The sequence below is a fragment of the Sphaeramia orbicularis genome, chromosome 16, assembly GCF_902148855.1.
Source record: "Sphaeramia orbicularis chromosome 16, fSphaOr1.1, whole genome shotgun sequence".
NCBI lineage: Eukaryota > Metazoa > Chordata > Actinopteri > Kurtiformes > Apogonidae > Sphaeramia > Sphaeramia orbicularis.
In genome coordinates, this window is record NC_043972.1 from 13,683,116 (window position 1) to 13,701,083 (window position 17,968).

Consider the following 17,968-nt stretch of genomic DNA (forward strand, 5'->3'; position numbering starts at 1 on the left):
ACACACACACACACTGCATAAATTACAGGCAATTAAAACGCTCCGGCTGTGATGTGCCCGCTTGCCGCCGTGTGTCACATGTCAGGTGTGTGTGTGTGGTTCTGGAGTGGCACAAATGTGTGTTTGGTCCAAGGGAGGATATGAGGCATGGACTGTGGCAAACACAGGCTGTGGTAACACACACACACACACACACACACACATTGACACACACAGGTACACACAAAAGTACACACACTGACACTGACACTAACACACACACACACAGACACACAATAACATACACACACACACTGGATCAACATTTATTCAACATTTCCATCTGTAGATGGTTCATGTTGATGGTGGATGTTTGGTTCTTTAAGGGTTAATTCCTGTTGATCCACTAATCCTATCAATCCATGTCAATAATTGGTATAAAATACAGTTCTTCATCTTTTCATGGTCATCAGATATGACCATATTTGAGAGGCTCGTGATATATTGTATCGTGATCCTAGTATTGTGATTTATATCGTATCTCCAGATTTTTGCCGATACACACCCCTAGTCTTAATGCGTAATTCAGATTTTTTGGTGAAATCTGATTTGTTTGTGTGTTGGTTCATATTCCACATTAAATGCGACTTCTATCAGTTTTGAGTCTGAATTGAATGTGACCCTGAAGTGACCCACATGCACTAAAGAGGTCCTGATGGAATACGACTAGGGACGAGAATCGATAAGAATTTAACGATTCCGATTCCATTATCGATTTTGCTTATCGATCCGATTCCTTATCGATTCTCTCATCGATTGTCATTGGGTGAGGGAATAAAAGAGTACAAATGGGTGTGTTTGCATTAACTGTCTTTTATATTTCCATTTGCAGAGAAAATAGAACATCTGCAGTATGGACAAATAATAAGAACAGATGACACCATGGGCCCAGTTTGGGGGGGGGGGGGGGGGGGCGGCGGCTACAGTTAAAGTGAAACTACAGACCCTTTACTAATTCCTCTATTGCCTCATTTTCACTATGTGGAACTGGTTCGACTCTGCCCGTCTCCCGTTGTTGTGCACCTCATTTCCTTTTTCCTACCTTTGGAAACTTGTATTTGAGGGGGTACAACGTTTGTTGCCCGCACTGGAACCAGAACCAGGCCCGGATGACGGCCTGGTGTTCACTCTGCCGCTACATTTACAAACGCTGCTAAGTAGCGAATCAAATGAATCCCATGCTGTGGACAAATGTTTGAACAGATTGGAGGGATTCCACCCTTTAGAAGAAATGGAACCTTTGACAGTGTTCAACTGGACCTGGTGTCGTCTGTGTCATCTGTTTAGACCTGGTGTCGTCTTTTTAGACCGTTTCTGCCACCACACCATGTTGGCTACGTCCTGACTAAAACAATGCAGCGTATGCGTGATGTCATTGCACATGTGCAACGAAGGTGGAATCGATAAGCAGAATCGTTAAGCAGACAGGAAAATAATTCCAAGGAATCAAGCTACTGGGATCAAGATCTCAAAAAGAACCGGTTCTCGATTCCCATCCCTAACGCAGACACACACTGTGTTCATGGAAGTAACACTCCTGGGATGCAGAATTGTGACGTTTGTCGCATTTCAATGATGTAAAGGTCAGATAAATGCGACCTGGATGTTCAGACTGAAGTCACATCGGAAAATATCACATATGTATCAGATTTAGGACCACATATGAAAGTGGTCCGGGTCAGATTTAGGACCACAAATGAAAGTGGTCTGGGTCAGATTAGTGCTGTTCAGACTGTCTGTAACAGATCAGATCCAGGTCACATATGGACACATTTACCTGCATCTGAACAGAGCCTTAGATACATAACCCCCCCACACACTCACACACACACACACACGCACACACACACACACACACACCCACACACCTACACACACACACACACACATATATACCTGGGTGGTGTGGTACTGGTGTGCGAGTGGGCAGCTGTACGGGGGTGGGGGTTAGGGGGGTTGGGGGGGACACAGCAGGACAAGGAGGACGGAGGTGGAGGAGGTGACGGAGAGTGTCTCTGGCAGAAGGACTGCTGGCCTCTGGATACTTTACTTCCACCGGAGGCCGCCAGCCCTTCTCACTGACGCACCAATGAAAGACAAGACAGAACTGCACCGCCAACACACACACACACACAAACACACACTCACTCAGTTAACACAGAGACCGGCAGAAAGACGTAGTAGCTCCAAAAAGGTCACTTTATAGCATGTGACTCAAAGGGCTAAGGCGGACGGTGACGATATGCGCCTGGACGGCTGACAGCGATGTCCTGCATCCGCTTGGGGGGGGGGGGGGGGGGGGCTGTTGTCTTTGACCCCCGGCTTCCAACAGCCCCACTTGACCTCAGAGACACAGCTGAAAATGGGCGAATAATACTGATGTTTGGTAATGACCATTTCCACAGCAGCTGCTCGGGTAATTATTGAGTGGGCTTCGTGTCTTTGCCTCCTCTGCTGCCGTTCCCTGTGTTTTTCCTCCCTCCGTTTGCATCTGTGCGAGGCTCTCGTCAGGCAGAGCCGTGACCTAAACCGTTTGTGACAGTTTTCTGGGAGAGTGGAGTTGGAAAGCAGGCATGCCTCGCAGACCTGAGCAGCAAAGGTTCTCTCACATCTTTCACAGTGAAAAAAAAAACAAAAACACAACTACTCGTTTGCACACGCAAGCTCGTTGTGCATCTAAATACCAAGCACATATGGACGTATGTACACACACACACACGCTGCCCCAGATACTGTGTTTTATCATGCATGTGTGGTCATTGAATGCATCACCTTTGGATTATTAACAGTTGAGGATATAACGATATGAAAATTTCATATCACGGTTATTGTGACCGAAATTATCACGATTATCATTATTATCGTAGTATTGTTGAAATTGTGCTCTAACTGTTCAAAAAGTACTGATACACACACTGAAATAATTTAACCAAGTTGTATTTTGAAAATAAATAAATAAATAAATAAAATAAAATAAAATAATTGGTACAGTGTACCTTCTGTTGCAGAAACATTCAAATATTAACCCTTAGTGGTCTGAGCCTATTTTGGCTGTTTTTCAGTCCTTTTGATTTTGCCTTTATATACTATATAAACACATGTTTATTATAGCCATGTTTGGGATCTGTTTTTTCAGCACAACTTCATCTATCTCATCTGTCTATTATTTTTTACCTTTAGCCTACTATAAAAACATAAAAGGCCAGAAAACACAAAAAATATATAAAATCTGATTTGAAAAATGCATATAATTTATTGTATAAATAACACAAAGATGCTTAACGAACCTTTTCAAAGACTTTAAAAGTGAATATTGGTTCCAAATATTAGGTATAGAAAATTAAAACTGTAGTAAATTAAAACTATACTCAAATATTTTACATAAAAGCAGATCTTTACATCGGCGTTTTCTCCGGAAAAGTGCGGTAATCAAACACAGTTATCATGATAATTAGAATTTAAACGGTAATACTAACTGTTGGCAATTTTACTGTGGTTTATTGTTATACCAGTAATCGTTACATCCCTTTTAACAGTGGAACAAACATCAAATCAATCAGTCTGTTGGTGACAGTGGTTTAGTGTGAACCTTAAAACAACTATAACTGTATTTGAGGTGACATCCAAAAGAATTCATCTCCACATTTATCCATTAAGGGATTCATCATAATTTATTTATTCATCATGCTCTGCATGTTGCATTTTTCAGTATAAATCATGTATTAATTTGTATTTGTATATTCAATTCACGGATCATGTAAATGTTCATTAAAGTTCAGGGTGAATTCAAAGGTTACTGACCTTTTTCACACTTGAAATATGTAATCATCGCAGAAAAGGACTTCCTGTCAAGCATCAGCACAGTCAGACAAAATGGATAAAAGAGTGGAGATAACCTGTCTGAGTGATTTGACAAATATTAACCCCAAAAAGAACAATATCAGTAAAGGGTACAAATATACATATCAGGTTAAGTAGAGAGCGATCAAGCTGTTACTGAACTTGTTAGCATGTTTATGTAGACATAATTTACGTCTAATGTCCAGTCGACCTTATAAACCATCAGTCTGCTTTGAATAAAGTATTATGGCATCAGTTTGGCCTGTTGAGGGTTGTCCAAGTGGACGTCTTCTATGTAGGGACAGTAATGTTAGCCCAATGCTAACATCAGTTAACTTTTTGTTTTGGTAACATTTGTATTTATGTACTTTTCTGAACAGAAATGAAGCTGTTCCATGAGTAAAGACTTGGAACAGCCGTGGGTTTCGGATGTAAAATGTCTGCTGCAGACAGACTGTACGTACTGTAAATGTTTGCAATTATAATCATGTAACTCACTATAACTTCGCCGCAGCAGCTATCAAGGACTGCACTGATGGAAGTTACAAAATTTTAATTCCTTCTGAAGTTGCATTTAGCCAACGAGCTAATTTATGTTGTATATCTGTTTTATGTTTGTACAGAGAATTTTAAATTATGAATATATTGTGCACGTTATCATTTTACATTTTCTTATTGTGTATGTTTACCGTATTTTGTCATATTGTTTAGTTTTCATGGTAGATTTGGAGGACAAGCCTCCAATAAACCTGTTACAACAAAGCCACTTATTTCTGCCTGTGCTTGGAGGGAATTACACGGACGACCGCTTTTAATCCCAAATTTTGGTCCCTCATCCGACTGGATCACCTGAATCCATTTAACCTCACTGTCCACAGGAAAAGAAAGAAAAAAAAAAATGGCTGCGTTTGGGCAGAACAAGAACAAACTCTTGTTCTTCGCTTTCACCGTAGTTGCCCTGGTAAGTGGGGAAGCAGAATTCCATGACGATTACATATTTATGATCAAAAATACAGAAGTTGTGAAAAAGGTCTGTTATATCAAAACAGAGAAAATTGAAGGAACTGAAACCTTGAGTCTGCCCACCAATGCACTGAAAACTAATGATGAGAAAGTATTAGAATGTGACGAAACGACCAAACCATAATAACAAGTTAGAGTCAAAGAAAAGAAGTGAGAAAAATAGATAAACAAGTGTTCAGAGAATGCAGACCTCCGCCAAGCACCCCGAATGGTGTGCATGTGTGGATCGACTATTTCTTTTTAAACTATGGATGTGCAAAACAAATTTCATGATATTTCACAAATTGCATTTTTTTGTGATTTTTTGAAAATGATGCATAAAAAAATAACAAAGTCAACAGAGCGTAACGGAAGAGAAATGGAGCAGAGCGATATTTCGTACAAAGTTGAAGCTTGGTACCAGTTATGTGTATGTCAAATTATATTCAATTCCGATCAATATTTGTTGAGTTATAATGAAAAATGTGTGGTAAATGGGACTTTCAATGTTAAATTGAAATGTCCACATTCCACAGTGCATGTGGACAATTTTGTGCCAGATACAAGATATTGTTATAAGCTACGGGTGGATCAAATTGGAGGCTAATCGGAATCGTTATGAATTTTCGAAAATTGCACAATGATGAGAGATAGGAAAATGTGAGATTTTGTGACCTTGCTGTGACCTTGAACTTTGGCCTACTTGGCCCAAAATGTAATGGGTCGGTCCCAGGGCCTAGGCCTATCTATGGGTACAATTTGGTAAAGATGGTTGGAATAATTTTCCCGTAAAGTTGCTAACAAACAAACAAACAAACAAACACACAAAGCAAAGTGATCACAATACCTCCTGGCGGAGGTAAAAAAAAAAAGTTTCCACTGAAGACAACATTAAAAGAATGGATCCATTTCCATCAAATATGGACATAATTATTCAGTATTTGGTTCCATTTGTCACCACTAGATGGAACATATTCATCATATAATAAAAGGGTTCATCTGTATTAAAGTGTAGTTACTGTTAGTGGAAGTAAACAGTAAAGGGCTCTTACCCGTTGGGTCCAGGAGGGCGTTGGCCGCCCCCCAGCGGTGGTACAGTGCCGCCAGTTCATGGGGGCTGTAGTTTTTGAGGAAGCTGAGGATGTCACTGGGCATGTCCGGCGTCTCTGAGCCCGCCTCCTGTTTGACGTCCCCGCGAGCCTCCGAAGGTAAAGCAGATGAGGAGGGATTATGCAGAGCGCCCCCGTGTGCCTGGGAGGGATGGTAGGTGTGTCCGGCGCCACTGTGGGTGATGGCGCCGGGTCGGGCGGCGCCGGCCCGGCCTTGACCATGGGAGTTGGGGAGGGGCTGGTGGCTGGAGCCCCTCCCCCTGTTGTACTCCGCCAGGCCGTGTTTGCTGGACAGCATGAAGCCCAGCCCCTCCTGAGGCATTAGGTAGCGGTCCGTTGTCCTGGAAGCAGAGGTGGAGGCGGAGGGACGCGGTACGGGGCCGGTGCTCTTCTCCAAGGAGCCGGACGATGACGACGAGGGCCCCCGAGGGTAAATGTCCACCTTGGGTCTGAAACGGGACTGATGGCTCTGGTCCGGGAGGGGTCTGGAGCTGCTGCCTGGCCGCGAGGGGGCGCGTCCGGCCTGGGGTCCTGCGGCGGATCCTCTGGACGCCTTAGAGGATGAAGAGGAGGTAGAAGGGGATGAAGATGCCGCGGGACCCTGGGGGGCTGGACCTGCGGGACCCTGGGAGGCTGGACCTGCTTTGCTTTTCTTTGAGGCGTCACTGCAGGTGTTTGGAGGCCGGGTCCGCTGGGATCGCATCAGCGGGGGCAGCGGAGGACACTCCTTTCCCTCCAGGACCGGTGGGGGGCCGGTGCGTCTCCTGGAGGAGCTCCTGGGGGTGGGGGGGTTCTTCAGGGCCCATTTGGGGGCCAGGGTGGAGCTGCTGCTGTTGATGCGGTGGGCCACAGTCTGGTGCATCCACAGGACCTCCGGGTAGCGTGTGGAGTGGGAGCAGAAGGAGCACTTGTGGTTGGGGAGGTTCTTTCTGTCCAGGGGGGTAGAGGACGGGCCCCTGTGGGACCCCACCCTCACACACAGATCCACAGGGTCCATGCCGGCGTCCAGAGGGGAGGTCTGAGGAGAGCGGTGGGCCGGAGGGGAGGGGGAGTGGCCGATGGTCTGGAGGAGGGTCTTCTTCAGCTTGGAGTAGCCGCTGGGGGTGCCTCTGTCTGAGCCGGAGGCGGGGCTGGGGGGGTCATCGTGGGCCGCCGGGTGTTGGACACGGACGTGGGTCAGATACGCCTGAGATTCCGACGCAACGAAGTCACAGAGGCCACAGACGAAGGGTTTGTCATCTGGAAGGACGACAGAAAGGGCAGTGAGTGAAGAGGACGTTCAGTTCAAGTTCAGTTCATTCAATTATTTATTTATTTGTTTTGAACAGAAGAAAAAACATCAAACATCTTTTGTGTACCAGGAACTAATATCAGAGTAAATACATTAATAAACAAAGATGATCAAGACAAAATAGCAGTTGCCATGTAAACTAATAATACCAAAATAAAGTCAATATTCAAATTCTGCTCAAAAAGGAGTGGGAAGAAGAAAACGTATTAAATCCCACCTTCATCTCACATTCATACAACACAACACATGGCTTTAACTTCCTTAATGATATAATAACATCTGTTTAGAGTCCTAATAGTATAAATAACAGATAGAAAACAGATTAAAAGTGAAGTATATTAGACTTAGTAACTATCTACTAATCTGTTCAACTTTGATTTGTTTTAATTACCTCCGCCAGGAGGTATTGTGATCGCTTTGCTTTGTGTGCATATTTGTTTGTTTGTTAGCAAGATAACTCAAAAAGTTATGGATGGATTTTCATGAAATTTTCAGAAAATGTTAATACTGGTACAAGGAAGAAATGATTAAATTTTGTTGGTGATGGGGGGGGGGGGGGCACTGATCTGCCTTGGCAGAGGTCTGCGCTCTCTGAGTGCTTTTCTTGTTTAACCTTTATTTAACCCAGTGTGTGTGTGTGTGTGTGTGGGGGGGCATCCTTAACCCTAACCCTAACCTGATGGCAGCGATACAGTCCCATTATTGCAGTTTTCAGGGTTCGTATACATTTTCAAGGTCAAATTCAAACGCTTTTCCAGCCCTTCTAAGGGTCATTTTCACCTCATCACTGGAGTTGAATCCATAGCTACAGGAAAACATACACTCAGGATTATTTCTTCCACATTTTATCACAATTATGTACATTGTTTTACGCTATGAACATCTAAAATTATGTTTCACAACTAGGGGTGTGTATTGGCAATAATCTGGCGATATGATACAAATCACAACACTAGGATCATGATATGATATATCACGCTATATCATGATACTGTTAAAAAGGCAATTTTTTGTTTGTTTCTTTTTTTAAAATGATTATTTCTTTGAAGATTTAATTACACCAGAAATCTGCACAAATATTAAACACATTTTTATTTGATCCCAACAGGATCTATTGTTATATAACAAAATGTTTCTGTGTTCAAACTGAAATTCTGTTTTACAGACATTACAGTTTCAGATCCTGTTCAAATGTTCATATTCTATTAGTTCAGAACTAACATCAGAACATTATTTTAGTTCAATCCCAACAAAGGAACTACCATCTGCCCCTCAGACAAAGTGAAAAAGTGCTTTTAGGATGCTTCAAATAACCATTATTTAATAAGTGTTAAACAATAATGAATAAAATATAAACAAAAAAGAAAAACAAAAATGAATCTCCACAATATCTGCATTTGAATAAATACCTAAAATATCGATACAGTACTTTTTAATATCGATACAATATCCTGAAATGAAATGTCGTGATATATTGCAGAACCAATATTTTCTTAGACCCCTATTCACAACAGCAAAAAGTTTAGAAATGAAAGGAGAACACAAAGTTTTATCCAAAGGATATGAAACCACTTGGTGTTCTTCACACAAACTGGAACCAGAGACAAAGGTTCAGATAAAACTGTACTGGAGTCGACCTGAGAACACCTGGAAATTATTTATGACAAACTTTTATTTTATAGAATGGATCACCTCTGTGTAAGTAGCTTTGGCTGGAAATCTAACCTAGCAGAATTAATATGAAAAATTAATTAATCGACTTCAGTACTAAACAGAGTGTTGCTTTAAGTTTGTGACACTACTGAGCAGACGCCTTATTCTGTCAGACTGGAAGAACAAAAATCCTCCAACTCTTCAAGTTCTGTTAAAACCTTATGCAACATTTACATTTGGAGAAAATCTAAATTTCACTAAAAGATCATGTAAAGGTATATTATTCAATCTGGCAGCCCTTTGTAGATTACTTTGATATTAAGTAAGTAGGTAGACAACCCCCCCCCCTCCTTTTTTTGGTTTCTATTTTTTTTTTTAATGTGTGTGTGTACATGTGAGTGCAGGTGTAGCGTTCTTCTTGTTCTGACATCACATATACTGGATACTATACATGACTTTTTTATATTGTCATTATTTGAATTTCAATAAAAAGAGTTTTAAAAAATTAATTAATCACATCTCAGAGTTAGAATTCAAGCCCATTTCCGACCTTGAAAACACAACTTTGAAATCCAAGTATTTTCAAGAATCCCAAACACCGTACGAACCCTGAGTTTCACAACAAAAGTATTTTCAAACACAGAAACATGTTCCATCAGTCAAACATGTACAGACCAACAGCCTTGACTCCAGACTTTTAATGCTGTTGTTAAAATCTAAGGAGTCTGTGTTTGTAGACGGAGCTCAGACTAAAACTGTTTCCAAGCTTCAGGAGCTGAAAACCTCAAACGTGTCTTCATCAGTTCAGTCACACAGGTGTAGTTCTACTGAGCAGCCACCAGGGAGCAGCATTGGACAGTATTACCTCTTTATATGTCGAGGCCCAAAACGGAATCTGGCCCGATTCAGAATCGGGCCGGCCCAGAATGGAATTCTATTCTAGGCCGGCCTAGAATGGAATCCTGCTGCTATAATGTTATTTTTATACCATGTTTAATGCAAATGATCCATAATTCCATAATTTGTCATAATTTTACATTTTCAGTCTTACATACCTTGAGTAACTATTGTCAATTTCAGTCGATTTCACTGTACTATATATTGGTGGGGAGTACCACTAGGTTCTATTTGTAAATAAAGTGTATTATAGTTTACAATTAAAATGTTGTTTGTTTCATTTTTTTTCACATATTTGCAAATTCCATGTACTGATTTTTGTAATAATTTAGATCATTTGCATTAAACATGGTATAAAAATAACATTATAGCAGCAGGATTCCATTCTAGGCTGGCCTAGAATAGAATTCCATTCTGGGCCGGCCCGATTCTGAATCGGGCCAGATTCCGTTTTGGGCCTCGACATATATATACACACACAACATGCACTTTATTAAACTATTTTTTACTACTTTATACAAATAATCACCAAAAACACTAAACCACAGGTGTCAAACATGCGGCCCAGGGGCCAAATCCAGCCCACCAAAGGGTCCAGCCTGGCCCTTGGGATGAATTTGTGAAATGCAAAACTTACACACAAAATTACAGTTCAGGTTCCACATTCAGAACAATTCAATCTCAAGTGGGCAGGATTCAGTCAAATATTATCATAATAACATAGAATTAATGACAACTCTAAATGTTTCTTCGTAAATGTAAATATTTTCATATATTTACACTAAGACAAAATATAGTTTCACAAAAAATGTGAATAACCTTAACAAATATGAACAACCTGAAATGTCTTAAAAGAAGTCAGTACAATTTTAACAATATTCTGTCTGTTATTAAATATTTTGTGTATTTGTAGATCCACTGTGATCTGTACATGTGTAAATGATAAATTGAGGCAGAATATTGTTCAAATTACACTTATTTTTTCAGTTTGTTCATGTTATTCACATCTTTTGAAAGGATAGTTTGTAGAACCTTTTCATAATGTAAATTTACTTTTTTCACTCTAAAATATATAGAAAAGATTGGAGTTGACATTATTTCTATATTATTATGTTATTATTTGACTGGTTCGGCCCACTGCAGATCAAATTTAGCTGAATGTGGAACTGAACTAAAATGAGTTTGACACTCCTGTACTAAACTAACCAGAACCTGGTGTCAGTCTGGGACGTATTTTCATGTGTGTTCAGTGAGATTTGACCTAAAACAGTCCCTGCGTCTGTTCGTCCAGTCTCACACTGATGGTAAAACAGTCAAACACTGGTTGGTTTGTATGTGGAATCCTTTTCACATCAAGGTTCTAATAGTTTTGGATTTTTCATTATAGTTTAGTTTTATTATTTAGTTTTGACTTTTTTTTTCTCAAATTCAGTTAGTTTTAATTCATTTTTAAAGCAGGTTTGCTAGTTTTTATTAGTTTTCATTTTTTTCCTAAATGCTTAGTTTTAGTTTAATTTTAGTTATTAGCTTACCGGCCGATAGGCTGTAAGCTATTGTCGTCATGCGGCGCCTGTCGTCATCGTCTGTTGTCCGTTACAAAAATTTCAATGGTCTTCTTCTCCGAAACTACAATTCCGATTGACTTCAAACTTGGTATACAGCTTCTTTATGATGATGTCAACAAAAGTTAGTGAAATTATTTGGATCCGGATCTGATTCTGGATTTGGTGCAACTTTGAAAAATTTCCCCATTATAAGAGATAGGAAGTGGATCGATGCAATAACTCAGTAAATATAAATGATATCCAGTGTAAATTTCTACAGTCCAGCCCTGATGGGGAGATGACCAAAACATAATGTCCACATGCTGATCAGGATCTTCTTCTGGATTCGGGAACTGACGGAATATTTAACTTGGGCTCTTGTGGGGAAAAAATTTCAATCGTCTTCTTCTCCGAAACTCCAGTTCTGATTGACTTCAAACTTGGTATACAGCTTCTTTATGATGGTGTCAACACAAGGTATTCAAATTATTTCAATCCGGATCTGATTCTGGTTTTGCTGCGACTTTGAAAAATGTTCCCATTATAAGAGATAGGTAGTGGATTGAATCAGTAAGTATCAATGATATCAAGCTGGAATTTGAATTTTTTACAAATCTGATTGGAATATGACCAAAACATGGGCAATTTCTGTAATATAATAAATACACAACTGGATGATAATGAATGGCATCTGGATACATTTCCCAAAGCTTTTAATTTGGCCAGTAAGCTACAGGGCCATTGGTCCTATTTTTTTTATATCTTTTCTCTTCTTCTCCATTGTATTCACATAAATCCCAGACAGGACTCTGCTGTTTTCTCCCAACTTTAGTCTCCATGTTTCCACATAGAGTGGGGACCAGAAGACGACTGGAAACCACAAGTGACGGACCGTGAAGTGTCGTATGTTGCCAGCAGCTAAAATTGCTAGAGCGAAATAAATCAATTTGATATCAATCCGACATTGACAAAGATGAAAACAAAGGGAATTTTATCCATAATTTTTATCTGTTTTACTTAGTTTTGTGAGCACACAATACAGTTATCATTTTTTTCTTTTAATTATAGTTTTTATTTATTTTAGTTAACAAAACTGTTTTTTCAAGTCTAGTTTTTGTCATTTTGTTAGTTTTCGTTAATGATAATAACCTTGTTTCACATATGGATCAGTGAACATGGAACTCATTCTAATATTCGTCCCTTGTTCAACCTGAACCTTTTCCACTCATTCACATAATTGAATAACTACAGGTTAATAGAATTTTCTACATTTAGTCTCCTGTACATATTTTTCTTTTTTGTTTTATTGGTCATTTCTTTCCTGCTACTTTTTATTCTACTTGAATGGAGCGACTGTAACATCCAGTAATTTCCCCCTGACATTAATAAAGTATTCAGATTCTAAATCTATAGTGTAAATTGTAAATTTCCCTATGGGATGAATAAAATATCTATCTATCTATCTATCTATCTATCTATCTATCTATCTATCTATCTATCTATCTATCTATCTATCTATCTATCTATCTATCTATCTATCTATCTATCTGAGGGAATGTTAGTGAGTCTTCAGGTGCAGTTCCATATTCTCTCCACCAGATGGTGTATTTGTCCTGTCTTTACTAACCAGTGAATACTATTATTGTTCCAAATATGTGTCAGATACCAAGTGTTTACAGCAGGAGGTTCAACTCAGTTTAGTTCAGTTCCACATTCAGTCCAAAGTGATGTCACATAAAACAGTAGACAGAATAACTTGTAAATAATGCATTTGTCTGGTTCTGTTTGTGTGTGACAGTTAAATAACTTTATGGAAATGTGAGTACCTTGAACAACCATGTACACCCTGAAATATCTTTAAAAAAAAAAAAAAAAAAAGAAAGAAAAGGTGCAGTTTCACCAATATTATGTTGCAGGTTATTTTTAACCCCATTTACAGTAGATCTACAAATGCAGAAAACATTTGTTAAAACTGAACTTGCTTTTCTTAAGAAATTTCAGGTTTCTCATTAGTTCAGATTATTCACATTTTATTGTGACAGGATTTGTAAATGTACATAGTTTCATGATACAGTTTTACTTTTTTCACATTAGACCAAGGAGAAAATTTGGAGCTGTCATTATTTATTCATTTAAATGTAAAACTTAAGCAGTGTACTTCCTTCGTTATGTTCAAATAAGCATTATCAGAATCTGTTTATTGTCATTGTACAATGAAACTGAGGCTGAGCTCTGCAGTTTAGTGCAAGAAATTACAAGACAACAAATGACAGTACAAAGGCACACTGATTTACATTAGAAAAAATAAAAAATAGAAGTATTGCAACTAGGAATGTTTGTAAATACATATATATATATAGAATTAAGTAGTGCAAATAGAAAGATAAATATTTGAAGGATAAATAATGTGAAAAGATAAAATAATATGGAAGACTGTAAACATTAGACAGATATTGCACATGTTATATGCATCTATATTTGAGAGTAATGGCTGGACTGGAAAAAACAACATATATATATATATATATATATATATATATATATATATATATATATATATATATATATATATATATATATATTTTTTTTTTTTTTTTTTTTTTTTTTTTTTTCTCCTCTCTTTCTACTTGACACCATGTATTGTGTTTTGCATTAATAAGCTTTGCCTCTGCCTGTGCCTTTTTTCAGTCAAATTGTACTATTTCTCTCTTCTTCTGTTGTTTTAAAATGAATATATGACTGAAAATAAACTAAACTAAAAAAAAAAAGTAAAAAAAATTAAAAAAAAAAAAAAATTATGGGTTATTATGTTATTATTTTACCTGATACCACATTGACTTGCATGTGGACCCTGAATGCCCTCGACTGTTAATATTTTCCGTGTACTTTTTGCACTTCTGAAATTCATCCCATGGGCCAGTTTGGACTATTTAGCGGACCGGTTTTGGCCCCCAGGCCTTATGTTTGACACCCCTGGTTTAAAGACTAATGAATGAATAGGAGATTTGATTATAATAGTAATTGTTATAATAAATTCATATCAAATAATAGGGCTGTTAGAAAATAACGGTTCTGCAATATATTGTGATATTTTATTTCACAATACTGTATCGATATTAAAAAGTACTGTATTGATATTTTTAGGTATTTATTCAAATACAGATATGGCAGAGGTTCATTTTTGTTTTTTGTTTTTCTTTATTGTTTACATTTTATTTATTATTATTTAACACTGTTTTATTAAATAATGGTTATTAGAAGCATCCTAAAAGCACTTTTTATTTTCTGAGAGAGACATTTGAACAGGATCTCAAACTGTAATGTCTGTAAATCAGAATTTCAGTTTGAACACAGGAACATTTTGTGATACAGCATTAGATCCTGTTGGGATCAAATAAAAATGTGTTTAGTATTTGTGCATATTTCTGCTGTAATTCAATTCTTCCAGGAAATAATCATTTAAAAAAAAAAGGAACAAACAAAAAAATTGCCTTTTGAACAGTATCGTGATATATTGTATTGTGATCCTAATATTGTGATTTGTATCGTATCACCAGATTCTTGCCAATACACAGCCCTATCAAATCACATATATTTCAGTTAAATGTCTTGGTTTTAATTAGATTGAAGGTTAGGCCATGTCATTATTAGGTTTTACTTCTGCTCATGTAAAAGCTCTGATGGAGTGGGTTTAGATGGAAGTAGCACATGATTCCTCCTGTTTTCTACAGCAGCACTAACCTGCCATCTGTTTTTTATTTGGCTTCCTGTTGGCAGTGCACAGCCAACACACACACACACACACACACACATCCAGGACTCTGCCAAGGTGAAGCCCTGAGGCGGCAGAGTAGAAGTACAGTAAGACTGATGTGTCCCGTTTATCGGAACGTTCCTCTTTAAACAAACACAAAAGAAAATTCAGTGTTGAGTGAAAACTCCAGATTATTGTTTCTGCTCCTCCATAATATTTACACTGGCTGCAAATCAGACTCACACTTGAGTAAATGTAGAAAATTCACACACAAACACCACAAACCAACATAAACTCATTCCAGATGGAGTCAGAATACGGTGTCGGTTCAGGAAAAGACGGAGCTAAACTACACAAAACAAATGAATCAGTCGACACAGTGTTCATTTTAATCCGGTGACGACGACCGAACAAACGTCCATTTAAGAACAAAAAAGAACCCACTGCCTGTAAATATTAACACTGTGTGGTAGAAAAGACTCAATCCTGTTTCCTCAATGACAAACATTAACCTTCGGTTGATTATTCTTAAGATTAATGAGTTTTTCTGCCCGTACATGTCATGTTCAGCGTCACTTCGCGTTTTCCTCTGCGAAAAGTCATTAAATGGCCAAAAGGGATGTGGCAGCGTTTGGGACGACTGTGTCCTCCGAGTGTCTTTTTCCCCGTTGTCTGTTTCTGTCTCCATCGGGAGGTGACTCTATAAATAACTCCTCACTCAGACCGTGGACGAGTGAAGACGAGTGACACCTAAGAAACCACGGACAAGTACGACTAAGAACCAGAAACAACAGAAAACCTCCACGCCACGACCACAGGATCATTAACGCGAGTCCAACTCATTGTAGATCAGGGGCCATATATGCCATGTTTTCACTACATAGAACCAGTTTGACCCCCCCCCCCCCATTCTCAAACATCTTCACTGGCTCCCCGTACCATATCGCATCCAATACAAGCTCCTCCTCACCTACAAGTCCCTCCATAACCTGGCCCCTCCCTATCTCACTGATCTCCTTCAGCACCCCCCTGCCTCAGATCAGCCAACACTAACCTCCTCACTCCCACCACTAGGACAAAGCAACAGACCTTGGGAGACCGAGCCTTCGCTGCAGCCCAAGTCAGGTTCTCAGGAAAATCACCGCTTATCAATTAATCGTTAATTGATCAATAAGGTCAACCACCTAATGATTAATGGAATCATTGATAATTTGCATCCCTAGTTTGTGTCCATTTATCCAACAGATGTCTAAATGTTCCACTGATAGAACCTGTCCAGTCCATGCATTGTCATGTGCAGACAGTGTTTGAAGTAGATCTGGTCGATCTGACACTAATATTCATCTGGACTTAAACCCATTCTATCATTAATTCACAGACTGTATCTGTAAAACTATAACCAACCAGCAGTTTGGACTGAATTTATCTTTATTAGTGACTCAGACGTCTTTAAATGTCACTAATTTTATTGTGGAAGTGTTTGACGCGTCGACCAGTGGAATTACAGTAAACACTGTCAGTGTTGTCGACAGTAAAAAGGAAACAGAAAGCCAGATTTTTCATGGCAAAGACATAAAAAGGACAGCAAAAAACATATTCTCACAGAGATAAGGGGGGGGTGAGGGGGGTTTCCTGAGACAGGAAGACCTGAAATAGCACACAGCTCGATCAGGCCTGAAGAAACGCTGCTGCTATTTACAGTCTGTACCAACAGAACAGAACAGGAGGAGTGGAAACAATCAGCCGGCTCCGGTCCTGAGCCGCTCGGTCCGTTTGAGTCCAGTTCAAACACTTCTCCACAGGAATCCGTCCTTTCGCATGTTTCACTCACTACTCTGGCTCCTCTGACCTTGCATGGGTAGCTTTTCTTTTTTGCTCTGGACTGTTTATTGGTTGTGGAGGTGAAAAAATGATCGGCATCTCAGAAATGCCCCCACCACCACCACCGCTGACACGCCTCCAAAGGGATAATAAACCCTCTTTAAGCTGCACACGTCACCACTCTGTCACAGATAATGATCCGAACTGTCGTGGAGATCATTTCCAGTGACAGTAGACGTTTATTGACCGGGTTTGATTGACTGTGTGGAAATAACTGGGGTGTAATTACACCTGTCGTCCACACGGGGGCTCCAGTCGACGCTGCACCCACACAAAGCACATTTCATCAACAGATGTTTAGCAGCCACTGACAGAGCCAGAGGTCTGAGGGGGTGGGGGGCCGAAAACCGCCACAGTCACTTCAGTGTGAGCTTCACATGACAACGTTCATGTTTCTGGAATTAATTAACTTTTATGACAATTACCTCTCAGTGTCTGAAGACGAACACAGAACTGAACAGTTTTCAGAAGCTGATTAAAGGAGATCGACAAAGCCGTCCACTCATGTCATGACAACTTTGGTTACACTCAGTGCTGGAGTTAAGGGGGGATGGGGGGGTGAGGGGGGAGTCCACCCCCCCGGAATATAAACTGTCTAAACCAGGGGTCTCAAACATGCGTCCCGGGGGCCAAATGCGTCCCCCCCAAATGTCCCAATCTGGCCCCTGGGATGAATTTACAAAGTGCAAAATTCCACAGTCAAGGCTGTGGAACTCATTTTAGTTCCGGTTCCACATACAGACCAGTATGATCGACACTCAAATAATAACAGCAGAATAACCGACAAAAAAGAATGACTCCAGATTTTCTTCTGGGTTTGATGTGAAAATAATATTACATTATGTCTATAAATAATGACAACTTCAATTTTTTTGTCTTTGTTTTAGTGCAAAAAATAACATTAAATTATGAAAATATTTACATTTACAAACTATCCTGTAACAATAAAATGTGAATA

General features: G+C 39.3%; 1 protein-coding gene across 4 annotated transcripts in view; it reads right to left on the minus strand.

Annotated features, from left to right (window-relative positions):
- The window catches only part of LOC115435177 (zinc finger protein 516), a 91,711-nt gene that overhangs the window by 15,267 nt on the left and 58,476 nt on the right, over positions 1–17,968 (minus strand). For 3 of the 4 annotated variants that reach the window (XM_030157421.1, XM_030157419.1, XM_030157422.1), the window contains exon 3: positions 5,934–7,233. In XM_030157421.1, coding sequence (XP_030013281.1) covers positions 5,934–7,233 — 1,300 coding nt within the window. The remainder of the gene's footprint in view (positions 1–5,933; positions 7,234–17,968) is intronic. The other variant, XM_030157420.1, reaches the window with a different exon arrangement.